Source organism: Tribolium madens, unplaced genomic scaffold (genome assembly GCF_015345945.1).
Source record: "Tribolium madens isolate multiple individuals breed KSU strain unplaced genomic scaffold, Tmad_KSU_1.1 Scaffold_71;HRSCAF=194;Tcas5.2_LG6, whole genome shotgun sequence".
NCBI lineage: Eukaryota > Metazoa > Arthropoda > Insecta > Coleoptera > Tenebrionidae > Tribolium > Tribolium madens.
In genome coordinates, this window is record NW_025401041.1 from 6,983,890 (window position 1) to 7,006,029 (window position 22,140).

The 22,140-nt window shown below is 30.6% G+C and overlaps 1 protein-coding gene across 7 annotated transcripts in view; it reads left to right on the plus strand.

Annotated features, from left to right (window-relative positions):
• Positions 1 to 22,140, plus strand: part of LOC123008458 (homeobox protein cut) — a 72,032-nt gene that overhangs the window by 8,580 nt on the left and 41,312 nt on the right. For 6 of the 7 annotated variants that reach the window (XM_044404253.1, XM_044404256.1, XM_044404255.1 and 3 more), the window contains exon 2: positions 21,662 to 21,802. In XM_044404253.1, coding sequence (XP_044260188.1) covers positions 21,662 to 21,802 — 141 coding nt within the window. Of the gene's footprint in view, positions 1 to 739; positions 805 to 21,661; positions 21,803 to 22,140 lie in introns of all 7 variants that reach the window. The other variant, XM_044404260.1, reaches the window with a different exon arrangement.

The window sequence follows — 22,140 nt, forward strand, 5'->3', positions numbered from 1 at the left end:
TTCAAGTTTTAATTTCATTTTTCGTTTTTTTTTTTTCTATTTACTAGAAAGATAAATTTGTGTGCTATTTAAAACAGTGAACAAAATGTCAATTGTTATTAAATGACGTCACAACTCAAAAACGAATAACGTCATAAATGACTACTATAATGACAAAATATAGAATTTAAAAAAATAAAATCGAACTGTTCTAGCCCCACTAAAAATTTTGGGCGGTCTACCAAAAAATTGTTTCTAGCTAGGGGCCTGATTCAATTTAAACAAAATATTAAAAAAAACTTTATGAACAATTTAAAAATTGACAAAAGTGGCCTTGAAATCGTTTTTGTGGGTATAGCAAAAATATTTACATATGGGCAAAAAATTGACATTTTTTTATAAATTTTGTGTATGGAATACATAAATGAACATTGCGTGTGACCTTGAATTTTTCTACGGTTGGAATAAGGTGTTAAAAAAGTTTTATGTATTTTTAGTTTCAAGGTGTTTTAATAAAGATAACAAACAAAGATGACTGAATTATTTTGGGCGTTAAAAAATGTTTTTGAATATCTGTTTCGAGTCCGTCCCTGCGTTGTTGTAGCAAGTCGGAAGCTCGACAGGAAGCCGTTCGAAGGGTAACATCGATATATTGGTGACATCCTCTTTCGATACTATTAGCTGTAATTACCCCGGGCCTCCTCCAAACATCAAACAGTCTGAATAAAAAATAGTAAACAATGATTTTTTTCAACCATAGGTACCGCGGTTTGATGGGACGAATTGGTCGAGGCCGGGTCTGTCCTTCTAATTAACCAAAAACCGGTAAGTTGAGGGTTTTCCGCACTTCTTGGGTCTTTTTGGTCTTCACTTATATCGATCGGTACGAAAACTCCTCCATCCCCTCGACAAATATTAGCTCGATAAAGACGAATTAAAACAGATAAATCGTTCTGTAAACCGAAAGTTCGAAACTCTTCAAGCGTTCAAAAGCCGATGACTGAATTAGTAAAGAATACAGAACAAAGAATTAAGAGAGCCCACCCTTTCGAAAATTACGTATTAAAATGTTTGATTTCCGCTTTGGTTGAGTCTTTCGGCTCGACTGCTCCTCCTTTTCTCCTAATTGATTGTTCCGAATCGTGATAGCATGCAGGGAGCTTTTTTACCGACATTTACCAACATGACTCATGCCAATTAAATCAAGCGTTACTTCATCGATACATCTGAATTATTAAAACCAAGCTGTCAATCGCTTAACTAGTTCGCCACCAGATCGCGCAAAAAACATGTCACAAACGAGTATTTTAATTCCCTCAATAAAACCTGTTGCGAATATTACGATATAAATTATAGTTTATTGGTTTTGCTTTCAGTCAACATATTAAAAGGGAAATTACAAAAAATAAAACGCTTGTGTCGAGCACTTTCGGAAATCGCTAATTGACTGATAATTAACCACAGATGGATTATTTATTTGCTTGCTTGCAAAAATCCACCACTGACAAACTTGCACAACTTGTTAGCGACTTTTTGCGCGAATTCCACAACTCAAAAATTATACAGGGTGACCCACAAAAATTGTAGGCTCCCACGACACTATACCAAAACTCGCGTTCCAGAGAAAAATCTCATGTAAGGTATCATACCAAAAACATGGAAAAAATGTTTAAACAATTCTATCTATGAAAATTTCAAAGTTATGAGAGTTTAAATTTTGCACTTTGACTGTTAGAAGAGGAAACAAGGAAGCTGTATCCTAAATTGTAACTCTGTTCAATGTTATTTGTAGCTTTTATTGGCAAAATTTTCGTACCTTTCCTAAATAATTATAAAAAAAAACATATACAAGATCATCAGTATCATTAAATAGACATAAAAAATGTGAAATGTCAAAAAATAAATGTCAAAATTTTTTCACAGATAGAATTTTTTCATGTTCTTTGTATCTTATCTTGCTTGATTGTAAAAAGTTTTTATTCGCCTCCTGGCCGTCGATAAATCCTCGTTCACCTTCGCTAACAATGGGTTTACAGCTCGAAATTGGTCGAAAGTGATTTTTATTGATAGAAAACCGCATCTTCGAATTCATTAAAACCTCGGATGTAATAAACGAATAAAATTTAATGTCCCCCTCGTAAACCTCTCTCGCATCTGTCTCCGTTCCGATTTTCCTCCTTTCCATCTGGAAAAATGCCATTTGCAAGAATGCGGATAATTTAAGAGCGGCGACTTTATCAATTATGTTGTTTTTGAACGTAAAAATTACAATAAATGCCATTACGAACACTTGTTTATGCGAATCATTGCAATATGTTTTCCGAAGGCACTTATCTTGGCATGGGGTACATGTCGACCACAACGGGAGTTCTTATATTTAAAGTCCCATATGAATCGAGGCTTTTTTCTTCGCTTTTTAAATATCAAATTTATTTTATCACTTGGAGTGGACCAGAGAGAAACTGCCGACTCCTCAAATTCAATCGAAACCAAAACGGGACTGGGGGACTGTCTGGGTGCATATGTGGCGTATGTTGTGATTAATTGCTTGTTTGTTTTCGGTGGTGGTTGCTGTTATATTAAGAATTATCAACTGAGCGGGGGAATCCGTGAGGTAAAACAGAAATTTTACGCCAAAAATCCGACAAAATCGAGAAAAAATAACTGTTAATCAAAATACAGGTGTCCCAGCGAATTGAAAAAGTCCATTAGTGACCTTTAAATGGTAAAATCTAATAAAATTATATAGGACCATGATAGATACTAAAATTATTTTCAACTATACAGCGTGTCTCAAAAATAAGTTACAATACAAAGTTGTGTTTTTTTGAATGAAACACCATATGTTTCTTAGCGTTTTTGGATGTAGATTTTTATGACAATGTAGAAAAACTTTTTTTGGGCGATTTTGCTTAGTTTTAAAAATAAGACGGTTTTTTGACGAAGATATGCACTTTTTAAAAATTTATTGCACAAAAACTAAGACATCTAGAAATATTTTTTTACTACCGCGAAGAAGAAGGTACAAGCTATAAGGTTGTAACATTTTTTTAGTGTGTTGCATTTGCAAAGATAAAAAAATGAAGGCGTTTGTTAAAAGTTCAATAACTTAAAAAATTTAAATGGAACACCCTATTTATTGTTTTTGCATTTAAAAGATTATTAAATCGTCTTTCTAAAATTATTTACTTTTAAGTGTTTATAATCAATAACTAAAAAGATATTTAACGTTAAACATTAAAAAAAATTACTATTGTTTCAGTAGTCAAAAAGTGCACAGTTGCACAAGAGATAGAAGAAATATCAATTAATAATCACATTTGTGTTAAACTGAATCCATTATTCTTTATTTTTACAATAAAATAATTCGAATTTCAGTATTTATAACGACTTTGACAATTTTTGGATAAATCAACGGATAAGTGATCCGTGGTGGAATTACTATGGTTGCTATAGTATCAACAATGCTCCGATATTGATAATCATTGTTGCTACAATTAATATTAAATGTTAAATATTTTTTCATTTATCAATTCTAGACATTAAAAGTTTATTTTTTTAGATAGACAATTTATCAATCTATTAGATGCAATAATAAAAAATAGGGTGTTCTATTAAATTTTTTTAAGTTATTTAACTTTTAACAAACTTCTTAATTTATTAATGTTTACAAATACAAAACACTAAAAAATTGCTACAGCTTTAAATCCTGTACTTTCTTTTTTGCAAAAGTTAGAAAAAATTTGTTCTAGCTGTCTTAGTTTTTGTGTAAAATTTTTTTAAAATGTGCACGTTTTTGTCAAAAAAACCTTCTTATTTTTAAAACTAAGCAAAATTAACTAATAAAAGTTTAGCGTAAAAACATTGTCTTAAAAAGGTACATCTAAAAATGCAAAAAAACATACGGTGTTTCATTTAAAAAAACACAAGTTTGTATTGTAACTTATTTTTAGGACATACTGTATGGTTAAAAATAATTTTAGGTGATGCACTAGATTAATATCTATCAGCGTCCTATACAATTTTGTTTTATTTTTACCAATGAAGGTAACAACTCGCTGGGACACCCTGTATGTAGACAATTGGTTTTTATTGGGAAATATTTATTCCTCGAGTTCTATAAACACTTGCGTTTTTTCCACTTTCCCGAGCGCAATTAGCGCTTGAACTTGAACTCGGTTGTACAGCGTGTCCCAAAAATGCGTGGGTCAGCGCTCCTATCCGGCGCCAACCTCAACTGTGACATTTCCCCACCGTCCCTTATTTCCCATTTGAAAAAACGCTACTTTACTGCTCCCTAACACACATGTTAAGTTTGAGTCCCGATCTTCGATATCGAAACCATATGTGTGTGCGTTACCCCCGCCCCCTCAAAAAGTGACAAAAAGTGGACAATGTGCGCAACTACAACATGACAAAACTATAATAAAATTCGATGTGGAGTGGGGGCCGAGGCGAGCAGAAAAAGGGTTATCGAAGTGGGAGGTACCGATACTCAGACCCACCTATCACTCCTCCCTCCTCTATATCTGATAGCAGATAGATGCACAGCCTCTTCGGACTTTTATATTGTACAACACCTTTTGCCAGGCTTTTTTGTCGAGCGATCGAAGTCGGCGCTGGACGCGATTGTGCTTTGTTATGCGCGCTGATGCTAAAACTAGACGATAAAGACTGACATCAGCACGTGATAAGGGGGACCGCAACTAATCATACACTGTTTATGATTGACATCATGGGTTAAATGAAAAGTGTTGAAATAATAAAGCAATCGAGAGGAAAAAATGCTGGCTTGGCTTATTTATAAGTCCTGTAAATAAAAGATTAAACTTTATTTTGGGTTACAGATAATTATATTAAAATGAGATCACATTTGACGAAAAATATTTGCCTTGTTGCTGAGCTTAATTATTTTATTGTACAGTTGTTAAAATTCCTTCATTTAATAAAACCTAAATTCAAACCTGATTTTTTTCTAATAACAAATCCTACTCCACTCATCAATCAAAAATCTGAATTATTTAGTATTAAACCAAAATGGTGTGAATTAAAACACCACAATTGAGTTACTTTTTTAATTGAAACTTAACATTTTATAATAAAAAAACTTAAAATGGGTACTTAAAGTCATGATTAGGTACAGAGACCTAAGAACTTGAATCCTTTTACCACATGTTAAAATCAAAATTTTGACCAAATCTAATATTTTTTAACAAGATTTCCAAAAAAATTTAATTCGAGTTAGTTAAACGTAGGTTAAACCCGATTTAGTGCATTTATAAATATGCACATAGTTGATTTTTGTTTGAAACACTTTTAGTTTTGAATTTTTAAATGGGGTTTCTAAAATATTTTTTTAAATAAATGATTACTAAGATTCAATTTTGATTAAATGGAAATGTTTTAAAAAAATCTAAACCTGATCTTAATTGAAATTACCACTACCACTCTACAGCAAAATATGTTCTAAACTCCTGTTTTAATTTGAATCATTAATCTAATTGGTAAAAAATTTAAATCACAAATGAGATTTCTTCAATATTTCGTAAACCTAGCTCAAACCTGACGTATATGTTACTTTTTTATTTCTTTAAATAAAATTTTTTAACCGGAGTTTTTAAGTTTTTAATGATAAAGTCTAGTCTTTTTGACCTGACCTGACGTATTTTTTACTCTTTTATTTCTTTTTTAAATTAAACTTTTTAACCAAAGTTTTTGAGTTTTTAATGATAGAATCTAGTGTTTTTTAAGATATCACTGCATATTTTAGAGGGAAAAAACGTATCTTCAATTTTTTGTTAATGAAATTAAATAACACTTTTTTCAATATTCCATGAAATCAATTTTTTTCTTTAAATCCAGTTTCTCTAAATCTATAATAATAAAATACGATTTTTTACTGCTAAAAGTTTTTAAATAAATTTTCTGCTTAGCTAAGGCTAAGAAAAAAATAAATTACTTACTATACTGGGATTCATTGTGATTAAAATGAAAATCTGAAGTAGTACCTAGTATTTTTTTTAAACCGACTAACATAAATAAAAAAGAAGGATCTGTGCCCTAATTTTGTAATAGTGTGGCAACGCTTATTTTAAAAAGTAGAAACACGTTTTATCGATTTGACTCAATGAAAAAAATTTAATATTTTTTGAAAAATTTTTGTGGATCATCGAAATGGTAAAAAAACTTTGAATCATTAATCTGATTGATTAAATTTAAATCACAGATTCCTTCAATAATTCTTTTTAACTTAATATTTGGTACCTAACCCTTGATTAAATTTGACGTATTTTTTACTCTATTATTTCTTTTTTAAAACTAAATTTTTTAATCGGAGTTTTTGGGTTTTTAAGGATGAAATCTAGTGTTTTTTAGGTTATAAATCTATACTTTAGAGGGAAAAAAACGTATTTTTTTTAAATTAAATTTTAATTTAAATCTAGTTTCTCTAAATCTATAATAATAAAATACGATTCTTTACTGCCGGGATTCATTTTGATTAAAATTAAAATCTGAAATAATGGGTATTTTTTTTGAAAACCGACTATGAATAACATAAAAAAGAGTATGTGCCATAATTTTGTAATACTGTGGCAACGGTTATTTAAAAAAAATAGAAACACGTTTTATCAATTTGACCCAACAAAAAAATGCAATATTTTTCGAAAATTTGTGGTGGATTATCGAAATTGTAAATGCACAAGACAATTCGAAGGCATCTTTCAAAATTTCGAAAAAAAAATACCGAGTTTTGAAAATTGAAGAATCCTGAAACTTATCAGAAACGAATCTTCGCTTTCTGGAAAAGTTACAATACTTTCTGAACTTGTCACGAAACTAATTAATTTACCTAATTAAAATTCTGTAGGTACTTATTACAATGTTAATAGAAATCGAAAAATAATGGCTGTGGCTGTTTTGAGTTCTATAACAGTATGGTATTATGAAAAGGATTTAACCTCTATTTTTTTACTCAGACTCAAATTTGAACTTCTATAACCTTGTCAGTTATATTTTGAAAAAAATCGAGATTTTGTAAACGAAAACTCAATTTTAAATGAATTGAACCAAATTTTAACTGTTCGTTAAATTCAGGCGTAACAAAATCTACCTAAGATTAGACATTTTTACTCTTTTCTCTCGATTTAATTCATATTTGATAAGGTTAAAATGTAAATTATTTGATAGAACCTGAAATAGAGAGTTTTAAGTCTGGTCTTCATCAAAATTACAGTGTATGATATAACGTAATTAGTTAATAATTTTTAGTTTAATTTTGAACAAATAAAAAATAGTTTGGAGTAATTTGCTTTCTCTGTGCAAAACGCCAAGGTCATTCGTGAGACCTGGTCTGTTTGCAAGTGCTCATTAATTCATTTAGGGGCAACAACCCTTTGTCATAAATAATAAACCGTCCTAATTCCATCGTGGAATCGAAAAACGCGTGCTAACCTCACATTTCAATTCGTTTTAATTATAAAACTTTCTCTGTTTTTCCTTCATTAATAATTTGAGTAATAAACGTCTTATCAGTGTTAGTACAGACTGTCACAAGAAAAGTGAGTGTTTGGAATAAAATTAGTTCCGATTTGAGCTTTTGTGTGTTCCAGTTGATCACTTATGAACCTTACCACGCCTAAAACTGAATCATAACATAATTTCCATTCATAACACCTACGGATCGTCTGTATTACAACCCTCGTCCCGTCGTCCATCCTTGTCGTGTTCATTGAGTCGCTCTCCTACGCTTTATTAATAGCAGACGACAATAGGATCTTTTTGTATAGACTGATGTATTTTTTAATGTAGGCAGTTTAAGCAGCTTTGTGTTTAAAATTATAATATAGGAGTTGTCGATTCGTCGAAAATCGGGAAAAAACAACCCTAGATATTTCAATCTGAGACTTAATAAACACCAGATGGCCCCGAGTCGGCCCTAATGACAGCGATTTTAGGCCGGTATCGAGTAAAAAAGCACCCTCTTAACTCCGAACAGAAACCATATGGTAAACAAATATGGATGGGAAAACGATACGCGACGCGACTGAATATCCAACAACAATTTCTAATATTTCATTAGATAGTCGCTTTCAAGATGACCGGTGCAAAACCATTACCGAGAAAAAACGTAAGCGAATTCGTGTGGGAAAATCGCGATAAAACACGTGACCAATAGCCATCAACATGCTTCATAGAAAAATGACATTGTTTTGCAATTAGAACTTCTGGAAATTTTCTCACTGGGTTATCACCTGCTTAGCGAAGCGGTTGAACGACTCAAAATCAAAGCTGAGATTTTACTCAAGGACAGGGCATGGCCTGATTGAAAAATTCTACAAATCGCTATTATTTTACATACAATGGCAATAAAAAACGATAAAAACTATTAAAATCGAATTTTAAATGCAAAACCAAGATTTATTCACAAATGCAAGCCATTAAGATACCGACAAACTTGAAATTATCAAAAAAAGATTAATTTTAGTTTCATGCAGATTTTCTCATTTGAATACTAAATGATTTGTTGCCAAATCGCTTCAACCACTATTTTTATTTTGCATTGACATTGGTAATGTTAAATGTTTTTTTGAATCACTTTTCAGCACTAAATCAATTAATTCAAACTTAATTAACTAATTTGAGAAGAAGCGATTAAAACTCGGTTCAAAATCACTCAAACTACTGTTTAATTAAAACTAAATCACTAATTTTTTGATTAGAATTTGATAAAATCACTCTAGTATAGGTTTTTGACTAAAAATTTGAATCACTAAACCACCATGAAGAATACTTTGAAGAGGAAATCAAGCATGGCTCAAATTATCAAAATAAGCAGAAAACTATTTGAAATAATCCTGCGTAAATAAGCCTGAACCTGAGCAAATAAATATCTCAGAGAACTAGAAATAGATAAAAATCATAGTTCTTTAATTGATTTAAATGCTACATAAATACTCGTATTGGGCCCTTTGTGGGATTTACTCTATTGAAATTAAAAAAAAATGATTTAAATTTGTCCTTACATAATAAATTTGAACCTGAGTAAATAAATAGGAGTATTACAATCAACTAAGAGAGAGGATTTTTTAACTGAGTTTAAATTTAGCTTAAACTCTGAGTAAATATCTTATTTTGGGCCTGAACTAAAAAGGCACTGTAGCCTTTCGGAACCTGAGAAGAGTTTCGTTTTGAATCTGAACATGAGTGGTTTAATGTCAACACAATTGCACGTTAAACTGTCTTCATAGAAACTATACAAGAAGTGATTTGTATTAAATCTGAACCTGAGCAAATAAATATTTTAAAAAATTGAGAAAGCTCAGTCTGTTTTGGATGTTTTAAGAAAAAATCAAGTAAATGACACATCATTATTTCTTTTAATATAGCCAAAAAATGCTTTGGGATAATCCTGAGTAAACGGTTAAGCTTGGGGTTAGCAAATAATTATTTAAAAAAAACTAAAATAGAAATTTTTTTTTAGAAATGAGTTTGAATTTTTTTAGCTAAAACCCGCAGTGAATATATTATTTTGGGCTTGAACCTGAGAAGAATTTCGTTTTAAATCTGAGCATAAATCTGAGCAAGTGGTTTAATGTCAAGAAAATTGCACGTTAAAATTTCTTTATAAAAACTAGGCAAGAAGTAATTTGAATTAAGTCTGAACCTGAGCAAATAAATATTTTAAAAAACTGAGAAAGATCAGTCTGTTTTGGATGTTTTAAGAGTGAGCAAAAATCAAGTAAATGACACATTTTTAATTTTTTTAAATATGGCCAAAAACGCTTTGGGATAACCCTGAGTAAACGGTTAAGCTTGCGATTAGCAATAATTATTTCAAGAAAATAAAATAAAAAACTCTTTAGAAAATGAGTTCGTTATTAGCTAAAACCCGCAGTCAATATCTTATTTTGGGCTTGAACCTGAGAAGAATTTTGTTTTAAATCTGAGCATGAATCTGAGCAAGTGGTTTAATGTCAAGAAAATAGCACGTTAAACTTTCTTCATAAAAACTATGCAAGAAGTGATTTGAATTAAGTCTGAACCTGAACAAATAAATATTTTCAAAACTGAGAAGCATCAATCTGTTTTGGATGTTTTAAGATTGAGGTAACTCTAAGTAAACAGTTAAGTCTGAAGTTAGCAAATACTTCAAAAACCTAAAATAGAAAATTTTCTTTAGAAAATGAGTTCGAATTCAGCTAAAACCCGCAACGAATAACTTATTTTAGGCTTGAACCTGGGAAGAATTTGGTTTTAAAATTTGTGCATGAACCTGAGCAAAAGCTGTGTAAATAGTTTAATGTCAAGAAAGTTGCATAGAAACTAAGTGATTTGAGTTAAGCTTGAGCCTGAGCAAATAAATACCGAGAAGGAGCAATCTGTTTTGCTGCTTTAAAACTGAGCAAAAATCTTTGAGATAATCAAGTAAATGGTTAAATCTGAACATGAGCAAATAAATAAATTTATTTTTACTTTATTCACTAGTAAAAAAATCAAAATAAATAAATTTAAGTATTGGAAAAAATCTTGTGAACCACTCGTGACGCAGATTTTAGTGTGAAAACTTGGGGAAATTTTGATTTTTGGTGTCATTTTCCGCACCCCTGCACCCCTTTGTAAAATCGTCCCGTCTCCCAGCGGGCCGGCGATCAACCGCCGATATTTCACCCCAACGCCACGAACAGGTGTTTAACCCTCCCTCGTGTCAATCGTAGGCGGCCGTGTCAGCCGTCACTCATCAAATTATTCACTGAAAAAACAAACGAAAAATCTCAACCGGAAATTCCGAACAAATGCGCGCCGAAATTCGCGCCCTTTCTCCAGCCCAATTTGAATAAAGGCTTATTGAAAATAGTGTGTGGGAGCATTGTGTTTTCTTCAGTTGGCAGCAATGATTGTCATTTAATACGTCGCCGTTTTTTATTGTTATTAGGGACATTAAATGAAACGGAAGAGGATGTGTGAACGATTAGATACGAGAGTCTTTGAGCATTGCTGCCAACTTGAATGGGAACACTGCTCGAAATGGAACTAACATCAATATTTAAAATGCAGTAATTGATAATTATTCAACAGTAAATTATTACTAACAGGTAGTACAGGCGTTAAAAGCAACGAGTCAACGATTTAGTCGAGATGAGTATGAAGGGATTTAGTCGAATGATCGTTTGGATGATTGTAAGGCTATTAAATGCACATATGCATTATGAATCTGTTAAGGCTTTTATGCATGCGATGTTTAAAGAACAATTTGGCGTGCAATTGGATGATTAGGGACGAGGAAAAACACTCGTAATCTCAGAATCGACTAACGGTTGATCATTTTTTCAAAAACAAAATTGCAAAAATAAGAAAGAGGGAGTCTCCCTTCACTCCAATGAAAAATTTAAAAAACTGATTACGATTTTCCATTTCCTGGCGCGATGCCTATATATAAGAATGATTATTACTCGGTATCAGCAGCGCTGTTCTGATACCATAAAACAGTGTCTGAGTTTGAATTAAAAATCAAAATATATTGCCTTGCATATATCCCTACCGAGTTTAATAAGGTACGGCGCCAGTGGCGGAGGGGAAACGAAGAATGGATTTCCATATCAAGGATTTGATTAAACTGAACCAAATGATTGATTAATTAATTAAAATTGGCGACGCAATTGTAAAAACACTATTATTCACTTATTTATATTTCGATTTTATTTACTCAGAAAACATTTCCCAAGTCACAATAACAATGCTTCATTCAATTTTTTTTTCAAAAATTTAAAAATTTAAAGATTTGGTTTTTAAGACTAAGAAAATACCATAGTGAATTTGAACAAACTAAACAAAACATTTTTAATCTTAAATTAATCATAAGTCTGAAAAAACGATTTGATTTAATGTTGAAAAAATTACAGTTTAATTCAAAATAACAGAAAATGATTTGAATTAATCTTGAGTAGAGAAGCCTGAATTTGGACAAATAAATATTTCAAACAACCTAAATAAAGAGAAAAAGAAAGAAATTTGTTCAAAAACATAATCCAAATTTAACATTGACGCATTGTTTTGAACCTAAGTGATTTTCGCTTTGAATGCACTCACATTAGAGTTATTTTTGGGGTTTATTTTAATGAAATGAACAAAAAAAAATTGGATTTAAAACTGAGCAAATAGATAAAAATCTTGTTTTATGTCTGAAATATAAACACGCTGTTATCTTTTTGAAACTGAAAAAAAATTAGTTTTAAATTTTGAACATTACCCTGAACTAAAGCATTTCCTTTAATGTCAAGAAAATTGTATTTTCTTTATAGAAACTATGAAAAAAGTGATTTGAATTAAGTCTGAACCTGAGAAAATTAATATTTTAAAGAATCGAAAATACTCTATTTCGGTTAAAAAATCGAGAAAATTACATTTTGACTTTTTACTAAAAATGTTTAAAAAACATTTGACATGAGCATAAAAAATTAAAAATCAAATCAAGAGTGAGAAATAAGTTTTAAGGACAAATCGACTCTCCCAACGAAAACTATAATAACTCATAAAACTTGGTTTTGAGTTACGGTGGCTCATATAGGGCCCAAAATACAAAAACAATGAGAAAAATTTTCTTTGAATAAACCATTATTTTCCAAAATTTAGACCTTTCAATTTTTAATAATATTAAACAGTTCCTTGATTTTTTTATTAACAATCTAAGATTCAATGCAATTTTTTTCAAAACAATAATTTTTGAGTTACTGTAGTTTTTATTGGGAGAGTCGAAATCAATTTGAGTTAGGACTCAACCTGAGCAAATAAATATTGTGAAGAACCGAGAAAAATTACTCAATTTTGCTTTTTAAATTTGAGCAAAATTTGTGAAAATGACACATTTGGCTTTTTAATAAAAATGATTTTTCAAATCCTTATTAGGAGTGAGAAATAAGTTTTAAGGACACAAAAATCAATGAGTTAAGCTTAAACCTGAGCAAAAAGTCTTTCTGTACTAATTGAGGACGTATGTCGCATGTTATTTTATTAAAATTAAAATATTGATCTAAGTAAATTGAATTATTTTGTGAAACGACTCAAAACATCGTAAAATGAGGTTCTGGTGTTTATTCATACAAATCCTTTACCACAGTTTCCTGTCATAATTTACATAAAAATTATTTTGACATTTCTCATTTGTCGTTGGAACATTTATCTTCCGCAGACACACGTTCTAAATTTCTACGCTTGCTTGGTAGAAGGACTTTTTGATCGCATTGTACATATATATTGTAAAAAAAAACGGAAAAGATACAAAATATGCAAAAGAGACTTTTTTTCAATTTTTCAATTCCGAATGATGTGTGAGAAATAAGTTTTAAGGACACAAAAATTAATTTTGAGTTTGAGCAAACAAATTTTTCAAAATTTTCTGAGTTAAATTGTGTTTTTTTGGCAAATTCTTTGTGTGATGTATATTTTGTAATTGCGGAGCAGTTTGTCCAAATTTGCATTTTTGCAGGAGAGAACAAAAACTGTCCTTCTTTTAAGAAATTATTTTATTTTATTTTTTCAGTGACAATAAAGGTGAACAAATTTGTATATTTGGACACTAATTTTACAAAAAAAACTGAAAACCTTTATCTCAATTTACAAAAACATGGACAAACTGCATTTTGAAAGCCTGCTCCTCACTTGTCGAGAAAAGTGCGATGTGAAAATAATTTAAATAATAACTTAATAAATTCATCCTCCCATATATTAAACAAATTACCGATGTTATACGCCTCAATTTGCATATCCTGTCATGTCTAAAGTGTGAGTTTGTAAATTTAAACTGAACAAGGCTTAGCATCAACACTTAATAAATTTCAAATCGTAACAAATTAAAAATCCATTTTTACTAATCTCACCACACATAACGTGTGCGAATTCTGTGTTAATTTCCCCTCCAAATCGGGCAATTAAAGCGATCAAACGGCGTCCCGATAACTCGATAAGTTCTCGGTTTATGCGGCAAGAAGACAACTTCCACCTCCGCCACTGGATCGTGTAAAAGCAGCCACAGAGGATGAAGCGAAGCTATTGTTTTTATAATAACATTGAGATATTACTCTATGCGGTATAGAAAGGTGGCTATGAACATATTTCACGTAATAAGAAGACAGGGGTGCGAAAAATTCACCATCTTGAATAATAAGATCACCAAAAAACTTGTTACGAATGGGCTTTTAGTCGTGGGAAGTGTCCATTAAACAATTGAAAATCTCCATTACGTTAGGTAATAAAGTTAATAGTTTAAAATCCGATTGAAAATTGGACGCTGGAATGTCAGAAAACTAGACAAGTTCGGCTCTGGAATGGCTGATCTGCGTTTATTCTATTATGAGGAGACTTTCCTTTAAGGCCCCCTTTGAAATGAAATTATTATCCGACGTTGCGCTTCGTGTACGTGTTAAAAGAGCAGGGACGGACTGGGAAAAGTGGCTAATTGTGTTTGGTAATTCCGTTACGTGGAGGTGTACAAGGCCCGCGCCGGCTCGCCATTACCGAAGAGGATTATTGACATTTTACTCTAATTAACTCATCTAAGGATGGAAAGGAGTTTTCAGATAATTCCGAGGCTTTAATTCGACGTTTCAACGTTTTTACGCGAAAACTACATTTGAACCACTTTATTGATTAATATAAACCTGTTTTTTTAAGCCAAATCACAGAGTTAAAATCAAATTCAGGTTTAAAATTGAGCAAAAAAGAAGAAAAACAAACCTTAGGCCTCAGCGAATAAATGCTTTGAAATTGACATATTTGTTTTAAACCTGAGTCCAAACCCTAAATTGAACTACTATTACTTAATTTTTAATAAAAAAAAATAAATAATAGAAATTCTGAGTAGCAAACTATGAACCTGAGCAAAAAAATTAACCTAAACCTAAACCTAAATACAACTTTTGGAAGGTTAAAAGCGCGGTAATTTTGGTGCCGACCTAAGTAATTCAAATTTGAAAAACCTAATAAAAAACTGAACTTAAACCTAGGTTTTAGTAAAACGAACAAAAGTAAGAAGGTTTTAATTAAAATTGAGGGGGACTTACATTAGAACCTGATTTGAACGTAAACTATGTATTTGTTTTAAATCTGAGTCCTATTGTTAGGTATTTAATTTTTAATAGAAAAATAAACGGAAAGAAAAAGAAAAGAAAGAAATTTTGAGTATGAACGTAAAAACTTGAGTAAAAATCTAATTTAAGCCTGAGCAAATCTTTTCAAGTTTAGAAACTTAGTAATTTTAGTCTCGATTTAAGTCATTTAAATTTGAAGTAATGAAAAACTAGTCTTAAACCTGAGCAGAGAGTTTTAATAAAGTGAGCAAAAGTAAAAAAAAATCAGAAAAAACACTAGAAAAAATAATGGAAATTCTTAGTATCAAAGTGTGAACCTTAGCAAAAAATTTAACCTTAATCTAAATCTAAATACAACTTTTGGAAGGTTAAAAGCGCTGTAATTTTGGTCCCGACCTAAATAATTCAAATTTGAAATGATAAAAACTGAACTTGAACCTAAGCTTGAATCTGAGCAGAAAGTTTTGATAAAATAAACAAAACTAAGAAGGTTTTAATTAAAATTGAGAAGGACTTAATTTGAATCAATCTATGTTTAATTAGAAAAAATAAATAAAATTAGAACCTGATTTGAAGCTAAACTATGTATTTGTTTTAAATCTGAGTCCTATTGTTAGGTATTTAATTTTTAGTAGAAAAAATAAAAAGAAAGAAAAAAAGAAAGAAATTTTGAGTATGAACGTAAAAACTTGAGCAAAAATTTAATTTAAGCCTGAGCAAATCTTTTTAAGTTTAGAAACTGAGTAATTTTAGTCCCGACTTAAGTCATTTAAATTTGAAGGAATGAAAAACCAGTCTTAAACCTGAGCAGAGTTTTGATAAAATGAACAGTAGTAAAAAAAAACAGAAAAAATAGTAGAAAAAATAATAGAAATTTTGAGTATTAAAGTATGAACCTGAGCAAAAAATTTAACCTAAACCTAAATTTAAATACAACTTTTGGAAGGTTAAAAGCGCTGTAATTTTTGTCCCGTCCTAAATAATTCAAATTTGAAATAATAAAAAACTGAACTTAAACCTAAGCTTGAATCTGAGCAGAAAGTTTTGCTAAAATGAACAAAAGTAAGAAGGTTTTAATTAAAATTGAGGGGGACTTAACCTGAATCAATCTATGTTTAATTAAAAAAAATAATTAAATTAGAACCTGATTTGATCCTAAACTATGTATTTGTTTTAAATCTGAGTCCTATTGTTAGGTATTTAATATTTAATAAGAAAAAATAAAAAGAAAGAAAGAAAAATAAAATAAAGAAATTTTGAGTATGAACGTAAAAACTTGGGTAAATTTAATTTAAGCCTGAGCAAATCTTTTTAAGTTTAGAAACTCAGTAATTTTGGTCCCGATTTAAATCATTTAAATTTGAAGTAATGAAAAACTAGTCTTAAACTCGAGCAGAGAGTTTTAATAAAGTGAACAGAAGTAAAAAAATGAGAAAAAATAGTAGAAAAAATAATAGAAATTCTGAGTATCAAAGCATGAACCTGAGCAAAAAATTTAACCTAAACCTAAATCTAAATACAACTTTTGGAAGGTTAAAAGCGCAATAATTTTGGTCCCGACCTAAATAATTCAAATTTGAAATAATAAAAAACTGAACTTAAACATTAGCTTGAATCTGAGCAGAAAATTTTGATAAAATAAACAAAAGTAAGAAGGTTTTAATTAAAAATTAAAATTAAGGGGGGCTTAGTCCGAATCAATCTATGTTTAATCAGAAAAAATAATGAAATTAGAACCTGATTTGAACCTAAACTATGTATTTGTTTTAAACCTGAGTCCTATTGTTAGGTATAAATAGAAAAAATAAAAAGAAAGAAAGAAAGAAATTTTGAGTATGAACGTAGGAACTTGAGCAAACATTTAATTTAAACCGGAGTAAATCTTTTTAAGTTTAGAAACTCAGTAATTTTAGTCCCGATCTAAATCATTTAAATTTGAAGTAATGAAAAACTAGTTTTAACCTGAGCAGAGAGTTTTGATAAAGTGAGCAGAAGTAAAAAAAATAGAAAAAACACTTAAATGTGAACCTGAGTCCGAATCTTGTTTTGAACCACTGTTAAAATAATTGCTTAAAGAAAATAAAAAATTCGATTATGAGAGTATGAACCTGAGCAAGAGGGTTTAAGTCTGAGCGAATTTCTTATTTGATCAAGAAAAAATTGTAGAGTGCAGGTCCGGATTAAGAAAGATGTCTAATTGTGTTTGTTAATTTAGATCGGATGTACACCGCGCCCCTTTCCCTTGCAACCCCTTCCATTTCGCCATCGCCAACTATACTTATTGACATTTCAGTAATTAATTAATCAATATTTCTTCTGATGGAAAGCACTTCTATTTTCCGGCTGCATCTCGTATTAATAATATTTGACAGCTCTTCGAGAATAATAAGACAAAGGCAAATTCAATATACATTTGTAACGTTTGAATAATTCTAGGCTTTGAATAGGGGTTGCGTATCGCAGTGATTTTGTGGAATTTTGGCTTTTACATTAATTTTATATATGAGATCAATAAGAAATATTCAAAGGGGTGGGTTTCAACTTCTCTGATTATCTCAAATGCAAAGCTGAAGTGTTCCTTTCAAAAGGAATACGAATATTTCAAATATATTTCGATATCTGTGTTCGGAATGAGTTTGGGGTTGCGTATCGTTTGGCATTTAATCACCCCCAAAGTCAATCAAAACTCTCACTTTTCCAACCCCTAAAATCGAATCGGGATTTTTCACACGATACGTTACAATATCAAGAAATAAAAATTCACTAACAGGTTTTTTTATCAACTTGGGGTTGGAATCACGCACCGACAACTCGTCTCGAACTCAGTTTAACGTGAAGTAAAGGGGTGGCGCGACAAGGATGATATAAAAGGGTTAGCAATAGTAAAATAAGGGAGACAGACCCCCAGTATCACTAATTAGTTATCAAAGAGTTTGGCTAGTGACAAAATTCTGCCTCGCGATGAGGGTAGCTACCCCAGAGAAAGAGAAATTCGCTTCATCATTAACAATCTTGCCATATATTGTTTCAAATCTTCTCTCTCTTTTCTGATTTTTTATGCACACCCCTGCGCGAGTATATTTAAAAATATTACAACGTGGATTTATATCGTGACGTGGAAACCATAAATTCTGATCAAAAATTCAAACAATACGACCGTTAAGAAGCCTGTTTTGTCTTTGTTATAAGGGTGGCTTTCGCTAACGGCACCCCTAACTTACTCATATATGGGTAGATTTATATCGTTCGCTTATTTTGCATATTGACCGCGCATAAGGGTATCTGATTTCAATCGAACCCTACACGAGTTGGAGGATTTTTTGTGACCTTAACAACACCAACTAAATATTTCTCAAATACATATTTCGATTTAAATAAAGGGCAAGGCGATGGATTGATGAACAGTTCGCAACTTTTCTAGGTTAATTTGAATTTTATTGATTTTGCGGCTTTCTATTTATTTTGTAAATTCGTTTGTCGGAACGCAGACTACAATGCAAGACATTTAGTTTTTCATGATTTAATCACACACTAAAATTATGTTTTTCTACTCGTTTATTACATTATGATTCATCTTCTGACTAAGTGAATGCATGCAAGAATAAATTATTTGAATTCTGTCCTAAATAACTGATTTTGAGATTAAAAATCGAATAAATTATTTGAGTTTATGTTAAGCTCGGGTTTTCAACTGAATGCATGACTCAGTTCACGCTCTAAAAGTGTTTATTTACGAGTATGATTTCAAAGTTACCACTTGAAACTAGTTTTTTTCTGAGTAAACATTAAGTTTATAAACTACATACTTTGAATCTGAGCAGTGGGTTTTGATTTTAACATGAGCAAGCAATAATTTAAACTGAGTCTTAATCAGAAACACTTTGACCTTACTTAGTAAATAAATAGATAGAACCTGAGCAAATAACAATTTAAAATTAACGTAATAATGAGAATTTTTTGTTTTGAACTTGAGTCTGAATGTTGTGGAAGAAAGCGTGAACTTGAGCAAGGTGGTTTAATATAATCCTAAACAAATAATATAATCTTTTGTAATTTAAAAATAAAAGTTAATTTGGTTTGTAATTTAAATAGAATTTTCGAAATTTGAACTTGAGCTAGCGTTTTTTTGAACCTGGACAAATGTAAATAGATTTTATTTTAAGAAAAAAAAAACTTATAAATAATAAGCTAAAACTAACCAATAATTAAGTAATAAACTGGTTTTGAACCTGAGTAAAATAAAATAAAACTGACTTTTTTTAATTTTTTATCTTCAATTTTTATCAATTTTGTTTTGTTGAACTTACGTCTGAATTTTGTGTTTAATCATTGTTAATTTATTTTTATGGAAGAAAGCGTGAACCTGAGTAAGGTGGTTTAATCTAAACAGTAACAAATATAATGTTTTTTGGTTTGTAACCTAAATAAAGTTTTTGAAATTTGAAATTGAGCTCTCGCTTTTATCTGAGTAAATGTCTTTGAACGTGAGCATATCTAAATAGATTTGATCTTGAACCAAATTACTGGAAAATAAAAGCTAAAACTAACCAATAATGAAGGAATAAACTAGTTCTGATCCTGAGTAAATTAAAATAAAGTCATGCAATTTTTAAAGTTTCTTAGTCGAATCACAATTAGTTTATTTTTAAATAAGAAAGCATGAACCTGAGTAAGGTGGTGTAATCTAAACCCGAACAAAGAATATAATGTTTCCTTGGCTGAAAATAAAAGTTACTTTGGTTCGTAATCTAAAAAAAAAATTAAAATTTGAACTTGAACTTTCGGTTTTAACTGAGTATTTTTTTGAACCTGAGCAAATGTAAATAGATTTGATCTTAAGAAAAAAAAGAACTTAACTAGTGGAAAATAATAAGCTAAAAGCAACCAATAATAAAGGAATAAAGGGGTTTTGAACCTGAGTAATATAAAATAAAATTGACTTTTTTAAAATTTTTAACTTTAATTTTTAACAATTTTGTTTTGTTTTGAACTTACGTCTGAATTTTGTGTTTAATCATTGGTAATGTAGTTTTAAGGAAGAAAGCGTGAACCTGAGTCAGGTGGTATAATCTAAACATGAACAAATAATATAATGTTTTGTAGTCTAAAAATAAATGTTAATTTCGTTTGTAACCTAAATAAAGTTTTTGAAATTTAAAATTGTGCCCTCGCTTTTATCTGAGTAAATGTCTTTGAACCTGAGCTTATGTAAATACATTTGATCTTGAACTTAATTACTGGAAAATAATAAATTAAAACTAACCATTAATGAAGGAATAAACTAGTTTTGAGCCTGAGTGAATTAAAATAAAGTCATGCAATTTTTGAAATTTCTGAGTCGAATTTTGTGTTTAATCACTATTAGTTTATTTTTAAGTAAGAAAGCATGAACCTGAGTAAGCTGGTTTAATATAATGTTTCGTTGGCTGAAAATAAAAGTTATTTGGTTCGTAACCTAAAAAAAAATTGAAATTTGAACTTGAACTTTTGAATCTGAGCAAATGTAAATAGATTTGATTATAAAAAGCTAAAACTAACCAATGATGAGGGAATAAAGTGGTTTTGAACCTGAGTAAATTAAACCAAAGCCTTGAACTTTAAAAAAAAAAATTACAATTTCAAGTTTGAACTAATATGAACCTGAATTGTTGTAATTTTGCTAAAAACTCGTGTGGAAAATCGATGTTTCCCAGTTTGTGACAAGGATACAAGAGTGTCCTATCGCCACCTGTTGCTTTATAATTTACCAAAATTCGTCATGAAATATTTGAAACCGCTTTATTTCCGATTGAATCTATAAATATTCACTTTTTAAAAACTTATCAATTAAATAAAATTAATTAAAAAATTTAAATATCGGTTCGAATCTATTAAATCGTTTTGATTAAATTAAAGATAAATGAAAAATGCGGCAATCATCCGAAAAAAGAAGCAATTAAACGTGGAAAAATCTAAAATCGTGAACCCAACAACTGCTCGGAATGCTCACAATCTCGAACATTAGGATGTTTAGAATATTCCGGCACATTTCAGTACGAAATGACTGAGTGCGTCTATTACAAATCCAATTAAAGTGACGTTCCTTGATTTGCTTCGAAAAAAAATAATTTCGATTTTTTTCTGTTTAATTACTGCAAACTTTTTGAAAGGCAATCCGCTTTAAGAAACCGATAACTTTATTAGTAATTACATCTTCTAATTAACTAAGTGAGTCCCTCCGCCCCGATATCGACGTCGATTTTGACGCGATCCCTCGAGTCCTTGTTTGTGTTTCTTTTTTCCCGCACTTTGGATGACTCTAATGGCAAAAGGATTCGACTTAATCAAAATCTTGAATAATTTTCGAACCGTGACAAATAATCGAGTGGAATTTATATTGAAATATTCCCAGTATTACTTCATTAATTGCAACTTGAGATAGTTTATTATTAGATTTTCTGATTCCGACGTTCCGCTCTAATCGAATTAACGATCGTTTCAAATCGGATGTGAATTTCTTCTTCCGATATCGAGACGCTTCCGCCAGATGTGGCGGTGACATGTGTTTTGCATTTTTTTTTCAAATTCTTGAAACGAGATTAACGAATTTTCTCTTCCAGAGGGCCACACTCGCGGAGAAAGAAGTCACCACGCTGAAGGAGCAAATCGCCAACAATACAACGAATAACTGTGAAAACAAGGAAGGAAGCAATATGGACAGACAGACTTTCGAAAATGAAATTGCTGCCAAAGATAAAGAAGTGAGTAAAAAAATGAAATCTCGACACTTTTTTGACTAATCCCACAGGTGTGTGGCCAAAAATTGARGAAATTGGCAACCTTGTTGTTATTATTGTCCATTTTTAAAATCCTCGGAATCTCAATGTCGATGTCGCTCCCAAAATAATGGAAAAATCGTTACTTTCCTGCGATCCTCGATCTATTTTTTTTTCTCAAATCCAGACAGAAATCCGAAATTCCCCCGAGTCATCATCGATGCTCCGAACACCCGATATTAAGTACCGAAATGAGGATCATTAAGTTCTATTAATAAAGCAAAGAAAGTAAAAAGTTCGTGCTCAGATTTAAACAAATATTA